Source organism: Chelonia mydas, chromosome 6 (genome assembly GCF_015237465.2).
Source record: "Chelonia mydas isolate rCheMyd1 chromosome 6, rCheMyd1.pri.v2, whole genome shotgun sequence".
NCBI classification, from domain to species: domain Eukaryota; kingdom Metazoa; phylum Chordata; order Testudines; family Cheloniidae; genus Chelonia; species Chelonia mydas.
The window spans coordinates 42,447,782-42,468,576 of NC_051246.2; the positions used below are offsets into that span (position 1 = coordinate 42,447,782).

General features: G+C 43.0%; 1 protein-coding gene across 4 annotated transcripts in view; it reads right to left on the reverse strand.

Moving 5' to 3' along the window:
- Positions 1-20,795, reverse strand: part of QSER1 (glutamine and serine rich 1) — an 86,521-nt gene that overhangs the window by 30,077 nt on the left and 35,649 nt on the right. For all 4 annotated transcript variants that reach the window (XM_037899887.2, XM_043550187.1, XM_043550188.1 and 1 more), the window contains exons 4-5: positions 6,561-10,265; positions 44-333 (exon numbers count right to left, since the gene is read on the reverse strand). In XM_037899887.2, the coding sequence (XP_037755815.1) occupies positions 44-333; positions 6,561-10,265 (3,995 nt within the window). The remainder of the gene's footprint in view (positions 1-43; positions 334-6,560; positions 10,266-20,795) is intronic.

Consider the following 20,795-nt stretch of genomic DNA (forward strand, 5'->3'; position numbering starts at 1 on the left):
ATGGTGTGTGTTGGTAATTACTCAAAACAAACATTTGGATTACCTTTAGCACATCTATATCTTCAATCTTCACTACAAATTCATCACGTTCTCTGTACATGCCCTCTCCTCCACTGTCCGTATTCTCCTCATCAGTACATCCTTCTATTGCAACAGCTGCCTGTATTTTTGCTAACTGGTCTGAAGTGAGACCATCCTGGTCAGCTATCTTTAGGAGTTCTGCTGAATTTGTTTTCTCCTGAACATTTACCACAGGAGCAGTAGTGTTTGGAGATTCCTGCTTTACAAGAGCAGCGGTGTTGGCAGTAGTAGCAGCTGCCATTTTTTCAGTTTCTGAAGCAAAAAACAAGCAAGCATCGGTTATATGAATCATCAAGGATCAGCAACATAAGAAGGAAATTATGTTTATTTTATTTACTTTCCCAGACAATACATACAAAAAGCACCCATTCTACAAATTAAAATAGTGAAGTTAACTAGCCCTAAGTTAAACCTATATCTAAAAAACTTAAAATAATTAGTATTAAGTCTGTATGTTTGCATGAAACTGATTTTGTTATTGCTATAGCACATAGGCATTATGGTGATAACGTGCCTTAGAACACATTATTACAGAGAGGACCAACAGGAAAACACTGTTTTGCTCTGTGGAACAAAGCAAATGGCAGACTAACAGATTAGTATTTTGGATCTTGTTGGCCTCCCCTCTGCTGATATGCAAACTACATCTTCATCATTTTCATCAAATAAAGAAAAAGGAAAGTGGCTGTCATGTATAACACAAAACCTAAATCAAATATGAAAAAGTATTTTCTTAGTGGCGCTTCTGGGGCACTCTCATTTTGCATCTTCTAATAAATTAACTGGTGGTTTCAGATTATACTTTAACACTCCTAACAATCCTATAATACAATTTCACACAAAGTAGTGCTTTGCAATGAGAATTAATGGTACAAAGTGAAAAAATGAAAAGCACTCCACTTCTGTATGCCACACTTAGTCAGTGGAAATTCCCAATTCCCCAAATGATTATTATTCCCTTTCCCCATTCACAAAGAAGACCTCTTTTAGGTATTGTATTACCATCTGCCCTCAAGACATACTTGCTTTAACGCTGGCTTGCTAATCTAACTAAACAATGCAAGCCACAATTTAATTGCTAATATCACACTTAGCGAACTAGCATCAAAGGTTGGGACGTATCCTTTAAAAACACAAACAATAAAAGTATCATTTCACGTGATAAATTTCAAACAATGAGATACAGGAAAAAGAATATTCTATATAAATCATCATTATAAAATAATCCAAAAACAAGATAACTGGACATTTAAATTATTGCATCTCTATTACAAACATGCATTATCTGGAAACAGGAAGAGTCATTAAAAAATCACTATTGCCAAATTTGAATAATGTATATGAAAAGAAGTTACAGTGCATGCAGAATAAAATATTTCATGTCACATGACTGCAAGTATGGTAAATGCATTGGTCCAGTGAAAGCTGCAACACTTTTATTTAACATAAAAGTTGGTATACAGTTATTTTCCAAGTACATCTAGAAGTTTCCCAAGAGCAGTAAAGTATGTATGAGGTACCCTAGTGTTACCATGGTAGAAAGGTCTATATATTAGTTTGAATATTTTTACATTTTTATATTGTTGAGTCTAAAAAATAAACAGATGTATAATTGCACATGTATATGGAAATCAGTACTGACTCTGCATGACCAGCATGTTGCAGAATGTCAATTAATGTTATCTTGGATAAGGTACAAATAGTCCTTCCTACAACAGAAGAGGAATTTGGTGGTATACATATGTATTATATCTTTATACAAAATAGTGAAAAGATGGTACAACCATATTTTTAAAACAAAGTATGAAGAAAAAAAGGTTAAAATAAAGCTTCACCTACTTTTCTCAGAATAATGTTCTCAATGCTCAAGAAAAGGGAAATTCCTTTTGTACATATGCTCTGTAAAAAGTTCTTAAATGCAATTATTTGATTTAAAAAGATGTTCACATTGTCTCTGGTTAGAAGTATTAACTGGGAGACTGTCCACACCGCTTTAACATTCAGAAAAAATACCAGTTATTTAAATATCTTAAAAATTCAGAATTTTGCACTGAGAGAAATGGACGAAGCTTTATTTTAAGACGTTTCCTTCCTCTGCTCAAAAATAGAAGTTATAAACGAATCATTTTAATTAAGTATACTCACAAAAGCAAACATGTCAGTTATTCAATCAAAATTGTTTCCTTTGTACTAAATACACTGTAAAATAAATCTTTTTGTATCAGCTTATTATGCCAAATTATTATTTTTTAATTTAAAAATATACTTTTGGGTCACATTAGCTACAGCAAATCAGTTTACACTTATTTCATTTCAATAAAAACATCCAGAAATTATCCACAGTGAAAGAATTAAAATCAAATCTTATTTATATTGGCCCTGGTCAGAGTTCGTTCATTCACATGTAAATTTGCACATGGAAATGTTTTTACTAAGTACATATATACATCTTCAACAAGATTACTTTTGATAAATACGAACAGTGGAGCAGACAGCTTTAAAATCGTAAAGTAATTTTTCCAATGGCTGGAAGAGGAAGATGGATGATATTTGTAACAGAGTGTCTCTGGAGTGTCAACTTTGCTGGCTGGGGGCCCCTTGCCACACAGAGTTACCACCACAAGGTCAGGCCAGTCCAGGTTCTAGCCCCTTATGGTATGTCTACACAGCAAAGAAAAATCCGTGGCTGGCCCATGCCAGCCAACTTGGGCTCAAGAGGCTTGGACTACAGACCTGTTTCATTGCTCTGTTGACTTCTGGGCTAGGACCCTGCAGGGTATTAGGGTCCCAGAGCTCCCGAGCCCAGAAGCCTACCTAGCAACGAAACAGCCCCTCAGCCTGAGCCCTGTAAGATCGAGTAGGTTGACACAAGCCAGTAGCAGGTTTTTCTTTGTTGTGTAGACATACCCTTAGTCCTTGCAGTGGGCCGCACCCTTGTAGTACTGCTTACTTTGTGATGGGTGGGGCAAAGCAAAAGTTCAAACTCAGGAAAAAACAAGCCCCTCCTGGGGTCAACAGAAGGTGAAAAGGTCAGCAGCCCCACCTTACTTCAGGAGTGCCTGAGTAGCAGCTTTACTGGAGTTCTTACGGCCAGATAGCTGAGTCAGTCTCTTCGTAGTAGGCTTGCCCCTGGAGTTTGCTGGACTCCTCGCAGAGCTGGCAGGATCTCTTGCATGGGGGGTTCTTTCTGCTGCTTCAGGACCACTCCAGCCGTTTCCTTCTCAGGGCTTCCCCCTGGCCAACAGCAGTTTCCTCCTTTTAAAGCCCTCCTCCCTACCATGCGTGATTGGCAGGGCTGAAGGGGAGGGGCTACCTTTGTACACACTGCCTCCCTAGTCCCTTTGCTGTCAGTGCGGGATTTATACACCCTACCATAGTATTACAGAGCAAAAGAGACAAATATTTCACAGCTGGGGAGAAGGAAAGAAGTACAGCTCAAAGTTTCTTTAGCACTTTGGAGGATAGAGCTGAAATTCAGAGGGATCTGACTGGAGAACGGGGCTATACACAACAAAATGAAATTCAACAAAGACAAACATAAGGTGCTACACTTAGGGGAAAAAACCAAATGCACAAATACAGAATGGGGGATAACTGGCTTGGCAGCAGCACTGCTGAGAAGGATCTGAGAGTTGTGGTGGGTGACAACCTCAACATGGATGCCTCAGCAATGAAATGCTGTTGCAAAAAAAAAACCAAATGCAATTTTAGGTTGCATTAACAGAGGCACAGCCTGTAAGTCACGGGAGTTGAAAGTATCGCTCTACTCGGTACTGATTAGGCCTCAGCTGGAGTACTGTGTCTAATTTTGGTCACCAATGTATAGGAAGGATGTAGAGAAATTGGAAAGGATCCAGAAGCAAGCAACAAAGATGATCAAAAGAATGGAATGCAAGCCATATAAGCAACACTGAAGGAACTGGGTATGTTTAGTTTGGAAAAGAGAAGATTAAGGCGGGGAAACATGAGAGTGGTCTTCAAATACTTGAAAGGCTGTCATAAAAAAGATGGAGAAAAGTTTTTCTCTCTTGCCACAGAGGGCAGGAAAAGAGGTAATGGGTTTAAACTACAGCATAGCAGATTTAGATTAACTCTCAGGAAAAACTTCCTAGCTATAAGAACAGTAGGACAATGGAACAGACTGCCTAGGGAGGTTGTGGAAGCTCCTTCACTGGAGATTTTCAAAAGGAGGCTGGCTAGCCACCTGTCTTGGATGTTCTAGACGCAAAAAATCCTGCATCTTGGCAGTGGGTTAGATTAGATGGCCCTTGCAGTCCCTTCTAACCTATGATTCTATGACTCCCAAGACTAGCTATATGAGATTCCTCAAAAATGCCACATGCAGGCAGAGGTACCTTCCAAATACACTATATTTGAGATATGAAGGTAGCTTGTGTGAACAGCAACAAAGAATTTACTGAACTTAACATATATATGAAAACCCTGACCCATATGCTTCTAGGAAGCACTCCTGTTAACACAGGGATCTTTATGGATACATGTTTAGCATGGAGCTCCAGGACAACACCTATTCTAATACTGTGCACTTAAAAGTATCAATACCTTCCTATACAAAGCAATGATAAAACATGCTTAGAGCATGTTTGATGTATAAAAAGTTGTGATAAGAGACAAAGTGGCACTGAACTCTACGTGTCAAAATTGTTTCTGAGATGCATACATTTTTAGTGATAACTAGGTCTCTTAAGCAGTATCCAGTAATTTACAAACTTCATGGATCCACCATTTCCCCTAGTCCCCAAAGATTCATGGACTGGACATGCTTTTGGGAAAGGAGGTCTGGATAAGGTTCCTCTGAATAATAAATGTCTCTGCTCTTGACTTGGCTAGAGATACTGCTGTAAGATTACTTGAGGCATTCCTTTTCCCAAGGGTCTGTGAGCCAGCTATAGTTGCCACCACACTAATGGACTGGCCTGAAAGTTTGTCTCTGGAGATCCACAATTGTAGTTGAATGTAAAGTATGTGGCAGCACTAAATCTCGTTTAATATGCATGTAAATATTAAAGCCAGAAGAAACAAACTGGACAAGCATTCAAAAAGATTGCTTTCAGGAAATCAAAAGGAGCCGGAACCACTAAAGTAACTGGGTACTCTATGTTGCTAGCCTTTAAAGCATTTGGGCAAATGCTGATGAAGCCGTGCCTGCTGAGGCAGACCCTGACCCCTGTTGGTAGAATCTGCCATTTTTGCTTCTTGGAATCTGATGAGTTCTTCATTGTGAACTTCTGCCCAAATGTTACTTGGAAACCCTGTGACTGACATTTGAAGGTGAAAGTGTGGTTCTCTCCAGATGCTGCATAGAGACCCTGAGATCTGAAAGTGACCATGAAGTCTAAGATGTGCAATGTCTTGCCACTGAACTAATTAGGCCCCTAAAAAGGGCAGATCTAGACTTCCCTTGGAAAGTCGGAGAAATTTAGTCTCAAGGACCGGCATATAGTGACTGCAGCCACTGTCTTTGCCAAAACATTAGCAGCATCACAGTCTGCAGGGCTGGTCCAGCACTTGTCAAATCCAAGTTACCATGGTTTTCGCCTCCTACTTATCAACTTTGTCACAAAAACATAAAACTATTTTAAAATGTAGATACAAAAAAAACCCATAGTTTGCTGAAAATACTTCCAGAGGAAGCACCAGTAATTAAAATATATGATTGTTGACAAGAACTCTCTAATGTATAGAATAGACACATTAATATTTAGCAGAGGAACTATATATAAAATATAAATAGTGCCATCAGTACCACCCAAGTTGCACTAGGTAGGACATTTACCTTTCATAAGTTCCATTTCTCTAAAGTCATCTACTTAGTGCTTAATAGTACAAAGTCTGGACTCCCCCTATTGAGAAAGTACCAATAAAACACATCCTCAGCTTGCCAGTGTAAAAAGAAATGTTTTTATAAGTAATTCTGCTTTATGTAATTCAATCATCACTGAAAGAACATACACAATTCCACCAAGGTAAAAACAATCTTTTCTGGAAGTAACTCAATTATGTCATCATGATGAAATTTCTGTAAAGACACTGTTGCATTTTTACAATCTTTACTGTCCATGTGATGGAACATTTGGTACTAGACTGTTGATTTTACAGACAAAACCTTATCTACCATTTTGAGTTAGAAAATAATAGAGTTGACATCTGTTTACTAAAATAAAAGTTTCTCCATTCCATGCCAAAATCATCTTTTAAACTGAAAAAGAAATATTTAAGGATATATTTTCAAAACAAAGTGCAAGGATTTAGCCACATAACTTCCACTATTGTGGAAAACACTAATTTAGTTAAATCTCAGTTCAATAATTTGAATATTACTCCTAAATTTTAGTGTGACCTAACAAAGGTCTTTTGAAAGATATGGTTTATCTAAAACTAAAGATATCTAACATTAAAAATTAAAGTATATGCAAAATCTACAGAATTATGTCTTTGAAAGTAAACAACTATTTTACCTGATTTGTTCTTTTTGTCGGCAGTATCATCCAAAGCTGATAATGCTGTAGAGATGCTCTTCTGAAGATCATGGTTACCCCCTACAGAATCATCTTCATCAGAAGAAAACGAAGGCAATGTTTCCAAATTTTTCTTAAGTTCATCATCAACTTTTTTGGTTGGACTTTCACAGCCACCCTCAACAGGCAAAGGAGCTGCTGCTGGCTGTGGCTTTGAAGGTGGCTGGGGACCCGGGGCACGGACTATCTGGGTAACTGGCCGCCTCGTCCTGTTAGGCATTCGTACAGCAGGTGCTGAGAACTGTTGCCTGGGCCCAGATTTTAGAAAGTCTAAAAAAGACGCAAGGAACCCTGTTTTGACTTCTGGTTGCTTTTCTTCCACTTCTTTAATTTTTTGCCTCATTCTTTCTTGATGCTGATAAATATCATAACTTTCAGAAACAGGAGAAGAATAAGGTAAACATATGTCAGTTCCTCTTATATTCTGACGTTTGCACTGTCCACTTCGTTTCAGTTGTTTCTGGCTTGCACTGTCATCTTCTGTAGCATTTTTTATTTGGCTTTTTGCTTTACTTTTTTTCTTTTGAAGGTTCCCTTGACTTAAATCTTGGTTCTCTTCTTCAGTTTTGCTACCACTTACATCTCCTGGTTGTAGCACAGATATTGCTTGCAATGGACTTTTAATCTTGTTAACTACTACAATGCCATCATCACAACCCATATTAAAATCATTATCTGATGTAACGCTCTCTTCACTTAGACTCCGACCACTTGAAACAAATTCTGAGTCTCTAGCATTCAGTGTACCATCAATGGGAACATCATTGTCTTCTTCAGATTCATGACTAATGCTAGACTGTTTCTTAACTTTGCCAGAACCTTGTTCTTGCTCCTCCTGATTAGGTCCAAGGGCTGGAGAAGTCATTCTAGCTGATACATTTTGATCAGAAGTCTCCATATGTTGATCAAGGATCATATGTTTTGATTGTATTGTAGACACTGTTGTAAGGTTTATAGTAACTTGGCTTCCATTTAGAGAAATATTATTTATGCTATGTGGTTTTCCAACTACAGTGGGTGAGGAGCTGAAACTAGGAGATATGTGTCGTACATCTATTGACTGGAACTGAGATTTGGAATCATCACCATTTTCAACAGATTGGATTTCTTCTTCGTTAGATGTGGATTTGGCAAATTCTGATGGTGTGACCCCACACGCTGCTGCTGTTGCTGCTAAGATGTCATCCACATTAGACAATATATTCCTATCATCACTGAGAAGCATAGACTCTGGAAAACATATCGAACCAAGAGAAACAAACTGATTCTTTGATTCATGTTGATTTGGTTGAGTAAAATGGTCTTTTGATGTCATATGTTGCTGTAGTGGTTTTGAGGACTCAGAAATTTCCATTTTAATAACTTCTGCATTTTGAGGATGAAGCTGTTGCTGAGAATGACGCCCATTACTTTGAATAATGTGATTATCCATTTGAAGGAACTGATGGGCTACCTGCTGAGGACTCTGTATTCGTCGCACATGTGGAGATGCCTTTGCTTGTCCTAAGCCTGACTGCAGTATTGACTGCTGAAGAATTTGTAAGTCACAGGCAGATTCCAGAAGTACCTGTGCATTAGGCAAACATAGTTGATTGCCATGCCTCAAAGCATGAGCTTGAATCTGTGATGATGTGCTAATGACTTGGCCCTGCTGTTCTTGGGCCTTAGTTTCATGTACCTTATGCATAAGAGAATGCTGATGGTTTAGTTCTTTAGCATTTACACTTATTTGTGTTGTCTGCATTAAATTAGCTGCCTTTTTAATATCATGGCTTATTACATTAGTGATATGGCCAATCTGTTGAGTAAGCTGTGCCACAGAACCAACCATCCTCTCATCTTTTTTTGATCCTTGGAGAGTAAGCCCAACAACTTGATCTTCAAGACGAGAATTACTTCTGATTACACTTTGAGAATATCTGTCATCTGCCTTTGAGACCCTATAGGCAGCATCCTGAGCATTAATTTCACTATCAGTTAGCCTTTGGGTAGAGGATTCAAGAGAAGCTTGCTGTTGCAATGCCTGTAAATCTTGCACTGACAATTCATCTTCCTGTTTTGATGAAGCATACAAGTTAGAGTCAGATTTCCTTTTAACATATATTTTTGTATCTGAGGAAGGTCTATTGTTCTGCAGTGTTTGTGAATGAGCTGGGGATGCAAAAGTAGGAGACTGAACAGCTGTCAAAAACTTTTGAGACTGTGGAGAAGATGATTCTTGGGTCTGAGAATTCTGAGAAGAATGTAGAGAAATATAGTTCTGGTTTGGGCTTGAGGCTGACAAATTTTGAACACGAGATGAGGAAGAAAATGGAAGAGAAGGTGAAGTTAATGTTAAAGACTGCCCTGAAGTATAACTTTCTGAAGGACTAACAGCTGACAAAACCTGTGATTGAGATGAATAATTAACCTGTGATTGGTTAACGGGAGATAAACCCTGAGAGTGATTAGAAGAATAACTCTGAGATTGGCTAACTGAAGAAAGATCCCTTGTTTGACCAGAGTAGTTCTCATTTGGAACTGAAGTTAATACCTGTTGATCTGCAGAGTAACTTAGTGTTGTCTGACTATCAGAAGTTATAGTTTGCGATTGCCCAGAAAAAGTCAGCGTTTTATATAATGAGGGCAGCTTCTCAACCTTGCTAGATGAGAAAACTTGTGAATGACTGACAGATGGCATATTCTGTGACTGTGTGGAAACATAGTTTTGGGATTGGCTGACTGACAACAGACTTGGTAGCTGTGCTGTAGAATAGATTTGTGCTTGACCTGCTATTACAGAACTCTGGTTTTGTGCAGTTTTGGAATAGCTTTGTGTCTGCACAGGAGAGGCTACATTTTGAGGTTTGGGGGTCTTTGTTGACCTTGATAGCTGCTTTGTAGAACAGTTTTTTGCTTTTACTGTAGAAGTAGATGGGAAACCAGGTGATGGAATTGAAGATGTATAAGACTGAGCAAGTTCCACAGAGACTTGAGAGGTCTTCTGTTGTGATCCTCCATTGCTCACCTGAGTAGCGTCTCCAACTGGACTGCAGGACAGTGCTGACTGCCTGGATGTATCCTGAAAATTAACCCCACTTGTACTTGATAAATAACTGTGTAGGGAATGCTGTGAACCAGTCAGTTGTGCCTGAACAGACTGTGTACTTGAAGGCCGCTGATGGTGTTTAATAACACTACATTCTCGCTGAAGTGCTCTATCAATGGAGGCAGTGGAACCAGAAAAGAGAGATGTGCTATATGCCTGAGAAGCCTGCTGAGCTCCTCCAAGTGTTGAAGGCAACAAACTAAACTGAGGTTGCAAGAGATGGGGTGCAGACTCTTGAGCAGAACGGTACGTTGATGACTGAGGTGGTATGCTGGTACTTAAAACAGAGCTGCCTAGGCGTTCAAATGTCAAAGCAGTTGGAACTGTGCCTTGTGATGTCTTGATTTGCAATAAAGGGTCATGAGCAGTTAAAAGACCATTTGATGTAGCACTGAATGTTGCATCTTGAAGTGTGAGAGATGGAGTAGTAGCAAAGTTTCTACTGCTGAAAGAGTTGGGATGCTGATAAGCTGATAAAGCAGATGTTGGTGGAAATGTTCCAGAGGTTGGCAATGCTCCAGTAACAAATAGTTCTGTTGCTGCTGAGGAATGCATACCTGGGGGGGGAAAGGGGGGCAAAAAAAAAAAGTGTAAAGAAACTTTATAAGTAATAATATTTTGTACTTCCATTTTATTCTACAATCTCAAAGCCCTTTACAAGTGTAACTTCAGACTCAACACTGCTGTGAGGGAAAGAAGTAGTATTACTCTTAGATTTAAGCAAAAATACATCACAAAATGTTTACTTGCACACCTATGAATATATAAGGACACATTTTCTGGGTCTATTTTTCAAACTGGGCCTCCATTTTTGCAGGTATAATGAACTCCACACTGCAGTTAATTGCGAAGAAAAAGCACAAACTGAAATTATGTACTATTGGTGCAAAATGTGCCACAAAAAGAGAGCCCTGTTTGAAACCTCAGACACCTTTATATTTATTTTTATCTATTTAGTTGTTTTGATTTTAATCTATATGAAACTCCACATATCCACAACTCTTAATATACATTTAAATACATCATAGGAGTTAAAAAACATAAATCAAAGCAGTAGCACTTTTCTTACTCCTTCACTCCCACCCTAACACACCTTGTATAATCATCAGACAACAGAACACAACTGCTTAAGAAAGCTATAGAACACTTCTTTCAATAATGTACAGATCTCATTAAGTGGTGGTCACTCACGAATGCCTGGGCTACAAGGAACAAAATGCCTGTTACTGTGAACAAAATTTACATTGCACTCCTAAAAGATGCAATTTTATAAATCTATATCAAAACATTCATTGAATGGGAGTTTTGTCAACAGTTTTTACAACTTATTTTCTGAGAAACTGCATTTATTTTGCTGCATGTGTACTTTTAAAAGGAGGCTTTGCTCTGAAGGGGCGGGAAAGAAATGCATTTAGATTACATCTGTATGTATAAAATAGAATAAAAGCATCCATGACATCCACAATATGAGTATCAGGTCAAAAGGTCTGACATTCACTACTTGCAGCCTTGCTTTGCTGCACCATCCTTAGCTGATAAAAAAAAATATTTATCAATGGAATATAATTTCTGTATTACTTGAATTATAATATCAGAATTATTTATATTATCTTATTAGATGTAAGTCTAGATATAATCATATTATTTAATGACTTTTTGCATTTCTATAGCACTTCCCATCACAGGAGCTCAAAGAGCTTTACCAATAGTGGATATTAAGATTCACAGTGTCCTGGAGTAAGAAATTATTATGATTCCTATTTTAGAAATGGTGAACAGAAGCATTGAATAGTTAAGTGATTTGCCCTAAGTCTTACAGGAATCTATGGAAAAGCTAGAGAACCTTGGTTCTATTCCTCACTTCCAATCCATATCCACAAGATTATCCTTCCATTAACTAATAATGAAAGTCCTCAAATAGATTTATATAATCTTACATTTAAAAATACAGGCAATTGGTCAATTAATCCCTGGAGCCCTACCCTGCTCCTATTGAAAGTTAAATGCAGTACTCCTACTGACTTTCATGGAAACCACACTGGGCATAGGGCAGTGATTCATATAGTTCAACTTTCAGTTCAGTGGCTAAGGGAAAAAACCAGCCTTTTAGCTTTGAACTACTATTTGAGAATAAGTAAAATCCTCACTAAGAAGGATTTCAGTTTTGACACAATAATTACCTCAGCAAATAAATTCCATTTAAAATAATTTAAAATATTTCAGTTGTTTCAAGTTTTTTAGTTGCAGCAGGGCATCATTACAGCTTAATCTCAAAACTGTTTAGACAGCATCAGCTGAGGCAGCTCAGGAGGGCATTTGGATGGCCTTTCAGTTCAACAGAAATTAAACCCTTATAATAAAAACAGAAGCATTTTAGCATCAGTTTAAAATTTGCAAGCTGTACAAATAAATATGCTATATACTATTTGTACATATATCTATATGGATGCAGTAAATAGAAATTTTAAGTAGCATTCAAACACCAATCAGATTCTCCCAAACGGAAATACTTATTGCCACAGAGACAGAAGGACTACTGTCTAAAAAAAACATGGTTACCTACCTTCTTCTTTGGGATGTGTTGCTCATGTCCATTCCAAGTACATGTGCCGCGTGCACAGTCATCAGAAGGTTTTTCCCTAGCAGTACCTGTCGGGTCGGCTGTGGAGCCCCCTGGAGTCACGCCTTCCTGGCGGTGTATATAGGTCCCTGCCGACCCACTGCCTTTCAGTTCCTTCTTGCTGGATACTCCGACAGAGGGGAGGCGGGTGGGTCTTGGAATGGACATGAGCAGCACATCTCGAAAAACAATAGTTACGAGAAGGTAAGTAACTGTTTTTCTTCTTCGAGTGCTTGCTCATGTCGATTCCAAGTAGGTCACTCCCAGGCATTTCCTAGGAGGAAGGGTCAGAGTTCATGGAATTGCTGATTGATGCACTGCTCTGCTGAATGCTGCATCGTCCCTGGCATGCTAGGTAATGGCATAATGAGAGGTGAAAATGTGGATCGACGACCATGTCGCTGCCCTGCAGATCTCCTGGATCAGGACCTGGGCCAGGAATGCCGCCAAGGAGGCCTGAGCCCTTGTAGAATGTGCCAGTAGTGCTGGGGCAGGTATCTTTGCCAAATCATAACATTCCCGGATACAAGACGAGATCCATGACGAAATTCTTTGAGATGACACTGGGAGGCCCTTCATCCTGTCAGCTACTGCGACGAACAACTGAATCAACTTATGAAACGGCTTTGGGTGCTCGATATAAAAGGCCAATGCTCACCGAATGTCCAAGGAGTGGAGTCTTTGCTCCCAATTGCTAGTGTGTGGCTTAGGGTAAAAGACTGGGAGAAAAATGTCCTGACTGGCATGAAACTGAGAGACAACCTTTGGAAGAAAGGCTGGGTGAGGCTTAAGCTGCAACTTGTCCTTATAAAAAATGGTGTAAGGAGGGTCGGAAGTTAAGGCTTTAAGCTCGGACACTCTCCTAGTTAATGTTATTGTGACCAGGAATGCCACCTTCCATGACAGATAGAATAATGAGCAAGTCACTAGGGGCTTGAAGGGGAGCCCATTAGTCTTGAAAGAACCAGATTAAAGTCCCAAACCAGGACTGGCTGCCTAACTTGCAGGTATCATCTGTCAAGACCTTTAAGAAACCGACCGACCATCAGGTTGGAGAAGACTGATTGGCCAGCCACTCCTGGGTAGAATGCCGAAATGGCGGCTAGATCAACCCTTATTGATGATACTAACGGGCCCTGCTTCTTTAAGTGCAACAGATAGTCTAAGATGAGAGGTATCGGTGTCTGCAACGGAAGGGTACGGCCCTGCAAAACACCAGATCAAGAATCTCTTCCACTTGGCCAAGCAGAGTTTTCTACTGCCTGGTGGAGGGTTTCCTACTGCCAAGGAGAACCTCCCTAATGGGATCAGAGCACATTAGTTCCATTTGGTTTAACCAGGAAGTGTCCAAGCTGTAAAGTGGAGAGACTCGAGGCTGGAATTCTGGAGACGGTCGTGGTCTTGAGTGATCAGGTCCGGAAGCAAGGGCAATGAGATTGGGGTATCCACCGATAGCTCCAGAAGCGTGGTATACCAGTGCTGGTGAGGCTAGGCTGGTGCTATCAGTATGTGACCCTCTTCCTCCCTAGGTCTTCAGCAGAATCTTGTGGACGAGCAGGAAAGGCAGGAATGTGTACAGCAGGTGGTCCGTCTAAGTGAGGAGGAACATGTCCATGAGGGAGCTCAGGTTGCGATTCTGGAAGGAACAGAACTGCAGGCACCGACTATTGCTTTTTATAGTGAACAGGTCGATCTGGGGAACTCACCACCTTTCGAAAATGCTATTCACCATGTCTGGGTGAATGGACCACTCGTGGTTGTGGAAGGCTCTTCTGAGATAGTCCACCAGCTCATTCTGAGAACCCAGGAGATAGGATGTTTCCAGGTGAATTGAGTAGGCTATGCAGAAATCCCACAGTGTGAGGGCTTCCTAACATAGGAGAGAGGAGCGAGCTCCACCTTGCTTGTTTATATAAAACTTTGTGGTTTTGTTATCCGTCATCACCGCCACACATTTCCCTCGCAAGTGGGCCTGGAAGGTCTGGCATGCTGCCGGGGGGACTGCTCTCAACTCCTTGACATTGACGAGAAGTGAGAGAGCTTGACTTGTGACCAAAGTCCCTGGGTCCTGAGTTCTCCCAGATGAGCTCCCCACCCCAACGCTGACACAGCTGTGACCAGGGACAGAAAGGGCTGTGGTTTGGCAAAGGAGACCCCTGCGCATACCGCCTGTGGGTTAAGCCACCACTGGAGAGACCAGAGAACTGGCAATGGGAGTGTCGACCACCTTGTCCAGGCTGTTGCGCCCTGGCCGATAAGTTGATGCCAGCCAGGCCTGGAGAGGTCTGAGCCTCAGCCTTGCTTATTGTACCACATATGTACAAGTTGCCGTACGTCCAAGGAGCTTTAAGCAATTCCTCGCTGTGGTGGTGGGGTATTGCTTGAAGCCTTCTATGACGTCTTGCATTGTCTGAAAAAGAGTCTCTGGCAGGAAGCCTCTGGCCTGACCCAAATCCAACACTGCCCCAATGAACTCTATTCTCTGAGTAGGGGATAGAGTTGATTTGTGTACGTTCAGGAGGAGACCCAGCTTGTCGACGTGTTGCTCCACTTGCGCCCTGGAACAGCCCCTGACCAGCCAGTCATCGAGGTACAGGAAGACCTGCACCTGCCTTCTTCTCAGGAAGGTGGCTATGACTGCCGTGCACTTGGTAAAAACTCGAGATGCTGCTGACAGGCCAAAGGGGAGGACTGTAAACTGGTAATGGTTATGGTTCACTACAAACCTGAGAAAGCATTTGTGGGCTGGAACTATCGATACATGGAAGTATGAGTCCTTTAGGTCGAGGATGGCGTATCAGTCTCCTGGATCCAGGGACAGGATGATAGCAGTCAAAGAGACCAGGCAGAATCTCAACTTCTTCATGAACCTGTTGAGGCCTTGCAGATCAACGATGGGTCTGAGACCCCCTTTGGCTTTGGGGATTAGGAAATTTTGGGAGTAGAATCCCTTGCCCTTTAGCTCCTCAGGAACCTCCTCCACTGCTCCCGTGGCGAGGAGCGTCTGAACCTCCTGCATGAGGAGTTGCTTGTGAGAAGAGTCCCTGAAGAGGGACAGGGAAGGGACATGGGAGGGAGGAGAGGAGCAGAATTGGAGAAAATATCCCACTTCTGTGGTGCAAAGGACCCAGCGATTTCAGGTTATCTGGGTCCAAGCATGACAGAAGTGGGACAGACGATTCAGAAAACAGGGTGAAGGATCCAGTGAGTGGACTGGTGCATCGCCCCGAGGCGCGCCATCAAAAGGCTTGCTTAGAGCCTGATGACTGCCTCGCTGAGCCTTGGCCGGGCAGTAGATGGGGAGGCTTACGTCTACCATTCCTGCCCCACTTCCTGGAAAAGTCCTGCCTAGGCTGGGGAAGGTAGAAGGGGTTGGGGCTTAAAGTGTTTCTGCTGGGTGGCAGGAGTATGCAGACCCAGCAATTTCAATGTTTCCCGTGAATCCTTTAGGCTATGGAGCTTGGAATCTGTCTGCTCAGAAAACAGCCCCATGCCGTCAAAGGGCAAGTCTTGAATTGTTTGTTGGACCTCTGTGGGAAGGCCCGACACCTAGAGCCATAAGCTCCTCCTCATAGCTATGGTGGAGGACATGGTTCGTGTGGCAGAGTCTGCTGCATCCAGTGAGGCCTGTAAAGAGGTCTGCGCCAGGGATCCTGAGTGAGGACACCACAGAAGGGCCGAGCAGGACGGTGCCAGAGAACAGTGCCATGGGGAAGGCGAGCAGTGCCTCATCATTTAGGCTTGCCACTAGACGGTGCAGCGCCTTGCGGTGCTGGAGGTCTATCTTGCCTGCCTGGGGCCTGCGGTGCCGTCATGTCAATTAAGTCCCTGGCCGCCTCAAATGTGTCCAGGGTGGAAGGGAGCTCCATCTTCTCCACCTGGCACTCTCTAGCAGGAGAATCTAATGGCACCGGACCCCAACGGATCCCTTTGTGGGCCCAAAGTCAACGGTGCCGGTTCCTCCACGACCGGCGCCGGGTGCCCCTGCGCTAGACACACACCGCTGGCAGACCTGGCTGCTCTCACTGTGGGCGAGCACCCTCTATCCATCTTCTTGTGCCATTTATGCGGCACCAGTGAGTGTGAGGTGCTGTGTTGCCACCGTGGGCTTTGGCACTGGGGAGTGACAGTCCCAAGGCTCTCTATACTTAGAGAAACTGCACCAAGGAAGGACTCTAACGGAGCCTGGAGCACTCTGCACGGAGGTGCTCAGTGCCAGGTCCAGCTAGCCTGGAGCTGGCTGGGGATAGAGGGCTGCTTCCACAAGGAGTTGTTTGAGCCTGAAGTCCCTTTCTTTCTTTGTTCTCAGGTGGAACCCTTTGCAGATCTTGCAGCGCTCTGTTCGATGTGCCTCCCCCAGACACTTTAGGCAGGGATCGTGGGGGTCACCCGTTGGCATGGGCTTGTGGCAAGCTGGGCACAGCAAGTTCAGCATGCCCCAAACCCCAAGAGGTGAGGGAATTTGGTTGGGGGGGAACCCCCCACTTCTATCTAACTAATTAACTACTAAAGACAAACACTAACTAAAACTATTTACAGGATATTCAAAAGCCTGATCGCTAGGCGAAACACTCGCCGAGGCAAGAGAGACATGCAGCTCCAACGACCATCACTGGCGATAAGAAGGAACTGAGGAAGCGTCGGGTCGGTAGGGACCTATATACACCGCCATGAAGGCGTGACTCCAGGGGGCTCCACAGCCAACCTGACAGGTACCGCTGGGGAAAAGCCTTCTGACGACTGTGCACGCAGTACGCACACACCTACCTGGAATCGACATGAGCAAGCACTTGAAGAAGCTGAATTACTAGAATATGCCAACTTTTTTTCACCTGTCAGACAGGGCGGTAACTATGAGTTCTTCCTGTCTGAAGTAGTATAAATAAATATTATTTTGATGCATAAACACTAGCATTTAAAACAACATTAAATACAGCTGGACATTTTTTTTTTTTAAACTGGCCCTCACCTTCTATAAAATGAGGATAAGGGCACAATAATAGCCAATAACAATAATTTAAGAAAGGAACTCATTTATTTCTGTTTCAATTGTAGATGTATAAAGGTCCCTAATGGATCTGTCTTTATTCCTTCCTTTTGACAGATTCAAGCCTTTCCTACAGCTCTTACATCATTGGAGACATGCCAAGCCAGCCACACCAGCACCACCTCAGCAAAGCTGCTGTTTCTTAAAAGCAGAAGGCAGGAGCAGCAACCTTATTAGTTCAGGTTTCCTTTGTTGATGTGGCTGGCTCTATACCCTACTCATGATATGTGAACCTGCCTGAATAGCTATTCAGTTTTGACCTGTGAAAGCAAGAAAAAGGTCACACTGGCTTCAGACAAAGCTGTCACATGCTCAGCACTTTTGAAAATCAAACCACTTAGTTGCCTAAACATGGATTTAGGACTCAAATTTAGGAGATACTCTTAAAAAAAACCAAACCCACAACTTAGTGTGTTGTGAAAGTGGAGGCTACTTACTGTAACTGGAGGTTCTTCGAGATGTGTGGCCCCTATCCATATTCCATACTTGGATACGCATACATGCCATGCGCCTGAGCCTGGAAATTCTTCAAAGCAGCGTCCGTTTGCCCGCACAAGCTCAGTCGCGCTCCTCACGGTCCCGACCAAGGGTACAAGAAGCAGTTCGAGTCAATCCTTCTCCAGTTTCTCTTCTTACCACAAATTCAACAGGATCCGAAGCAGAGAAGATGGAGGGCGAGTAGGGGAATGCATATAAGGTTCACACATCTTGAAGAACCTCCAGTTACAGTAAGTGACCGCCACTTCCTCTTTAAGTGATGCTCCCTATGTGAATTCCACATGTGGATGATGGGCAAGTAGGGAGACCAGACTGGAGGCAGGTGAGGAAGCTGGTAGCAAAGATGCTTACACTACTGCCAATACCAGTGCTGCATCCGCAGCCAAGGCATAAACTAGGGCATAATGCATCGCTAACGTGTGAACTGAATTCCAGGTGGCCACTCCACAGATGTGCTGCAGCAGAACATCTGATAGGCTTCTTCCACAGCGTCTGGCCTTGTATGGAGTGAGCTGTGATATCCTCAGGGGGAGGAATGTTTGCTAACTTGTAGCACTTTAAGATGCATCCAGAGACGCACTTAGAAATCCTCTGGGGGGATATGGCTTGCCCATGCGACCTCTCTGCTATAGCAATAAAGATCCTCGGAGATTTCCTATTGGGTTTGGTTCTTTGCAGGTAGAATGCCAGGGCATGGCAGACATCAAGGGAGCAAAGTCTCTTGTCTTCAGGGGAAAGCATGGGATTTTAGGAAAAATACAGGTAAGTATCATTTGATTGATATGGAACTCAAACAATCTTGGGGAGAAACTTGGGGTATAGTCGAAGAGAAACCTTTTCTTTGAGAAGCACTGTATAAGCACTGCATCATGGGTCTGCCATGATGGCTCCGAACTCACTGACCCTCCTAGCTGAGGCGATAGCTTCTAAGAATGCCAACTTCATGGACAAGTGGACCATGGTACAAGTCACCATAGTGAACCTGGACAGGTCCTATTGAGGGGTAGATTTAAGCACTGGTTAGAAGGTCCTGATCAGGTCTTTCATGAATCATACTGTAGCTGGGTGAGTAAAGGTGGAGCATCCTCCCACCAGAGAAGTAAGGTACTAATTGCTGCAAGGTGTACTCGTAGTGAACTAACAGAGAAAACTGAAGTCTTCAAGAATAGGAAATAGCCTAAGAACAACTGGAATGCTTAGAGTTTCTGGGTAATGTTGGCGCAGCTGTGCCTAGGATGAAAAGCATCTCAATTTGGCCTGATAACAGATTCTAGTAGACTCTTTTCTATTCTGATTAAGGATCACCTGAACAGGGGCTGTACATGAGTGTTCTATTTCCAACCCCCTCCAAAAACCAGGCCATGGTGGAATGAGCCTGGATTGGGATATTTGGTCTTTCCCCAATATAGGGTTAGGAGATCATGGGTCACTTGCAGCTTTAAACTAGTGTAAATGGTGGATTCTCTGTAACTTGAAGTCTTTAAATCATGAATTTGAGGACTTCAGTAACTTGGCCAGAGGTTATGGATCTATTACAGGAGTGGGTGGGTGAGGTTTTGTGGCCTGCAATGTGCAGGAGGTCAGACTAGATGATCATGATGGTCACTTCTGTCCTTAAAGTCTATGGGTCTAAAGGCCGAATCCTGATAAGTTGATGGGAAGACACTCTTAGAAGTTCCGTAAACCAGAACTGTCTGGGCCAGTGGGGTGCTAAGAGAATGATGGTGGCTCTGTGGATGACCTGAGGAAGCAGGGGAATGGGAGGAAAGGAGTTTATGAGGCCATTTGTCCAAGACGTAAGCAGAGCATGACTTTGGGAGACGCAACCCATGTCTCCTCTGGAGCAATATAGGGGTAGCTTTCTGTTGTTTGGGATGCAAAAGTCCTGGATGGTGTTTTGGACCTCCCTAGGAAACCCTGACAATTGTAGCCAGGAATCCCCTCCTTACGACTAAACCAGTGGCCAAACTTCTGGAAGCCATGTCCACCGTATCCACTGCAGCTGGAAGTCTATCTTTGCCACTAACTTCCCTTCATCTAAAGGATGCTGGAATTGGGCCCTAACCTCTGTGGAAAGCTTGTCTGCGAAGTCCACAAGCCTGGAACAGAAGTTAAAATCTTGTTTCACAAACAATGCTTGGTAGTTAGTGACATGAAATTGCAGGCCTGCAGAGGAGAAGACTTTCCTCCCCAAGAGGTCCAGTCTCTTACACCCTTTATCTGCTGAGATAGTCCTTTGATAGTGGGACCTAGCGCTTTCAGCAACTGCCTGTACTACCAGCAAGTTGGGGGCAGGATGGTAGAATAAGAATTTAGCAGGACCAAAAACCCGCCTCTTGGCCCTTTTCGATGTAGGGACACAGGATGCTAGAGTGTGCCATACTCCTCTAGCCAGTTCTAGCACGGCCTCACTGATGGATAGAGCCAACTTTCTCGGTCCCTGAGGCTGCAAGATGTCCAGGAATTGGTGTTGAGGGTCCTGGATCTCCTCTAACAGGATCTGTAGATCACTGGTCACTCTTTGCAACAGCTCCTGGATGTGATGTCCCAGGTCTTGAACCCAGACGCGGGTGTCCCCAGATTGCTGCTTCACCCTGGCCTCCATCCAGTCCCTGCTGAAACTTAGTAGGCTGAGAAGCTAGTAGGACTATAGCCTCAGCCAAGGAACCACCCATGGGAGCCCTCACTGGAGAGTTCTCTGGTTCCACTGATCGGTCCAATCACACTCTTTAAGCCAGTACCAGGAATTGAAACTGAGGGTCAGAGTTGAGGTCTAATACAAAATGCCAGAGCTAAAGATCAAGCCAGAATCGGGGTCAGAAGTCTGAGCCCAGGGTTGGAGCCAGGACTGCACCCAAACCTGTTCCTGAGTCCTGCTCTGTTCCTGGCTCCTGCCTCACCCCTGCCTTCGCCCCTGTTCCC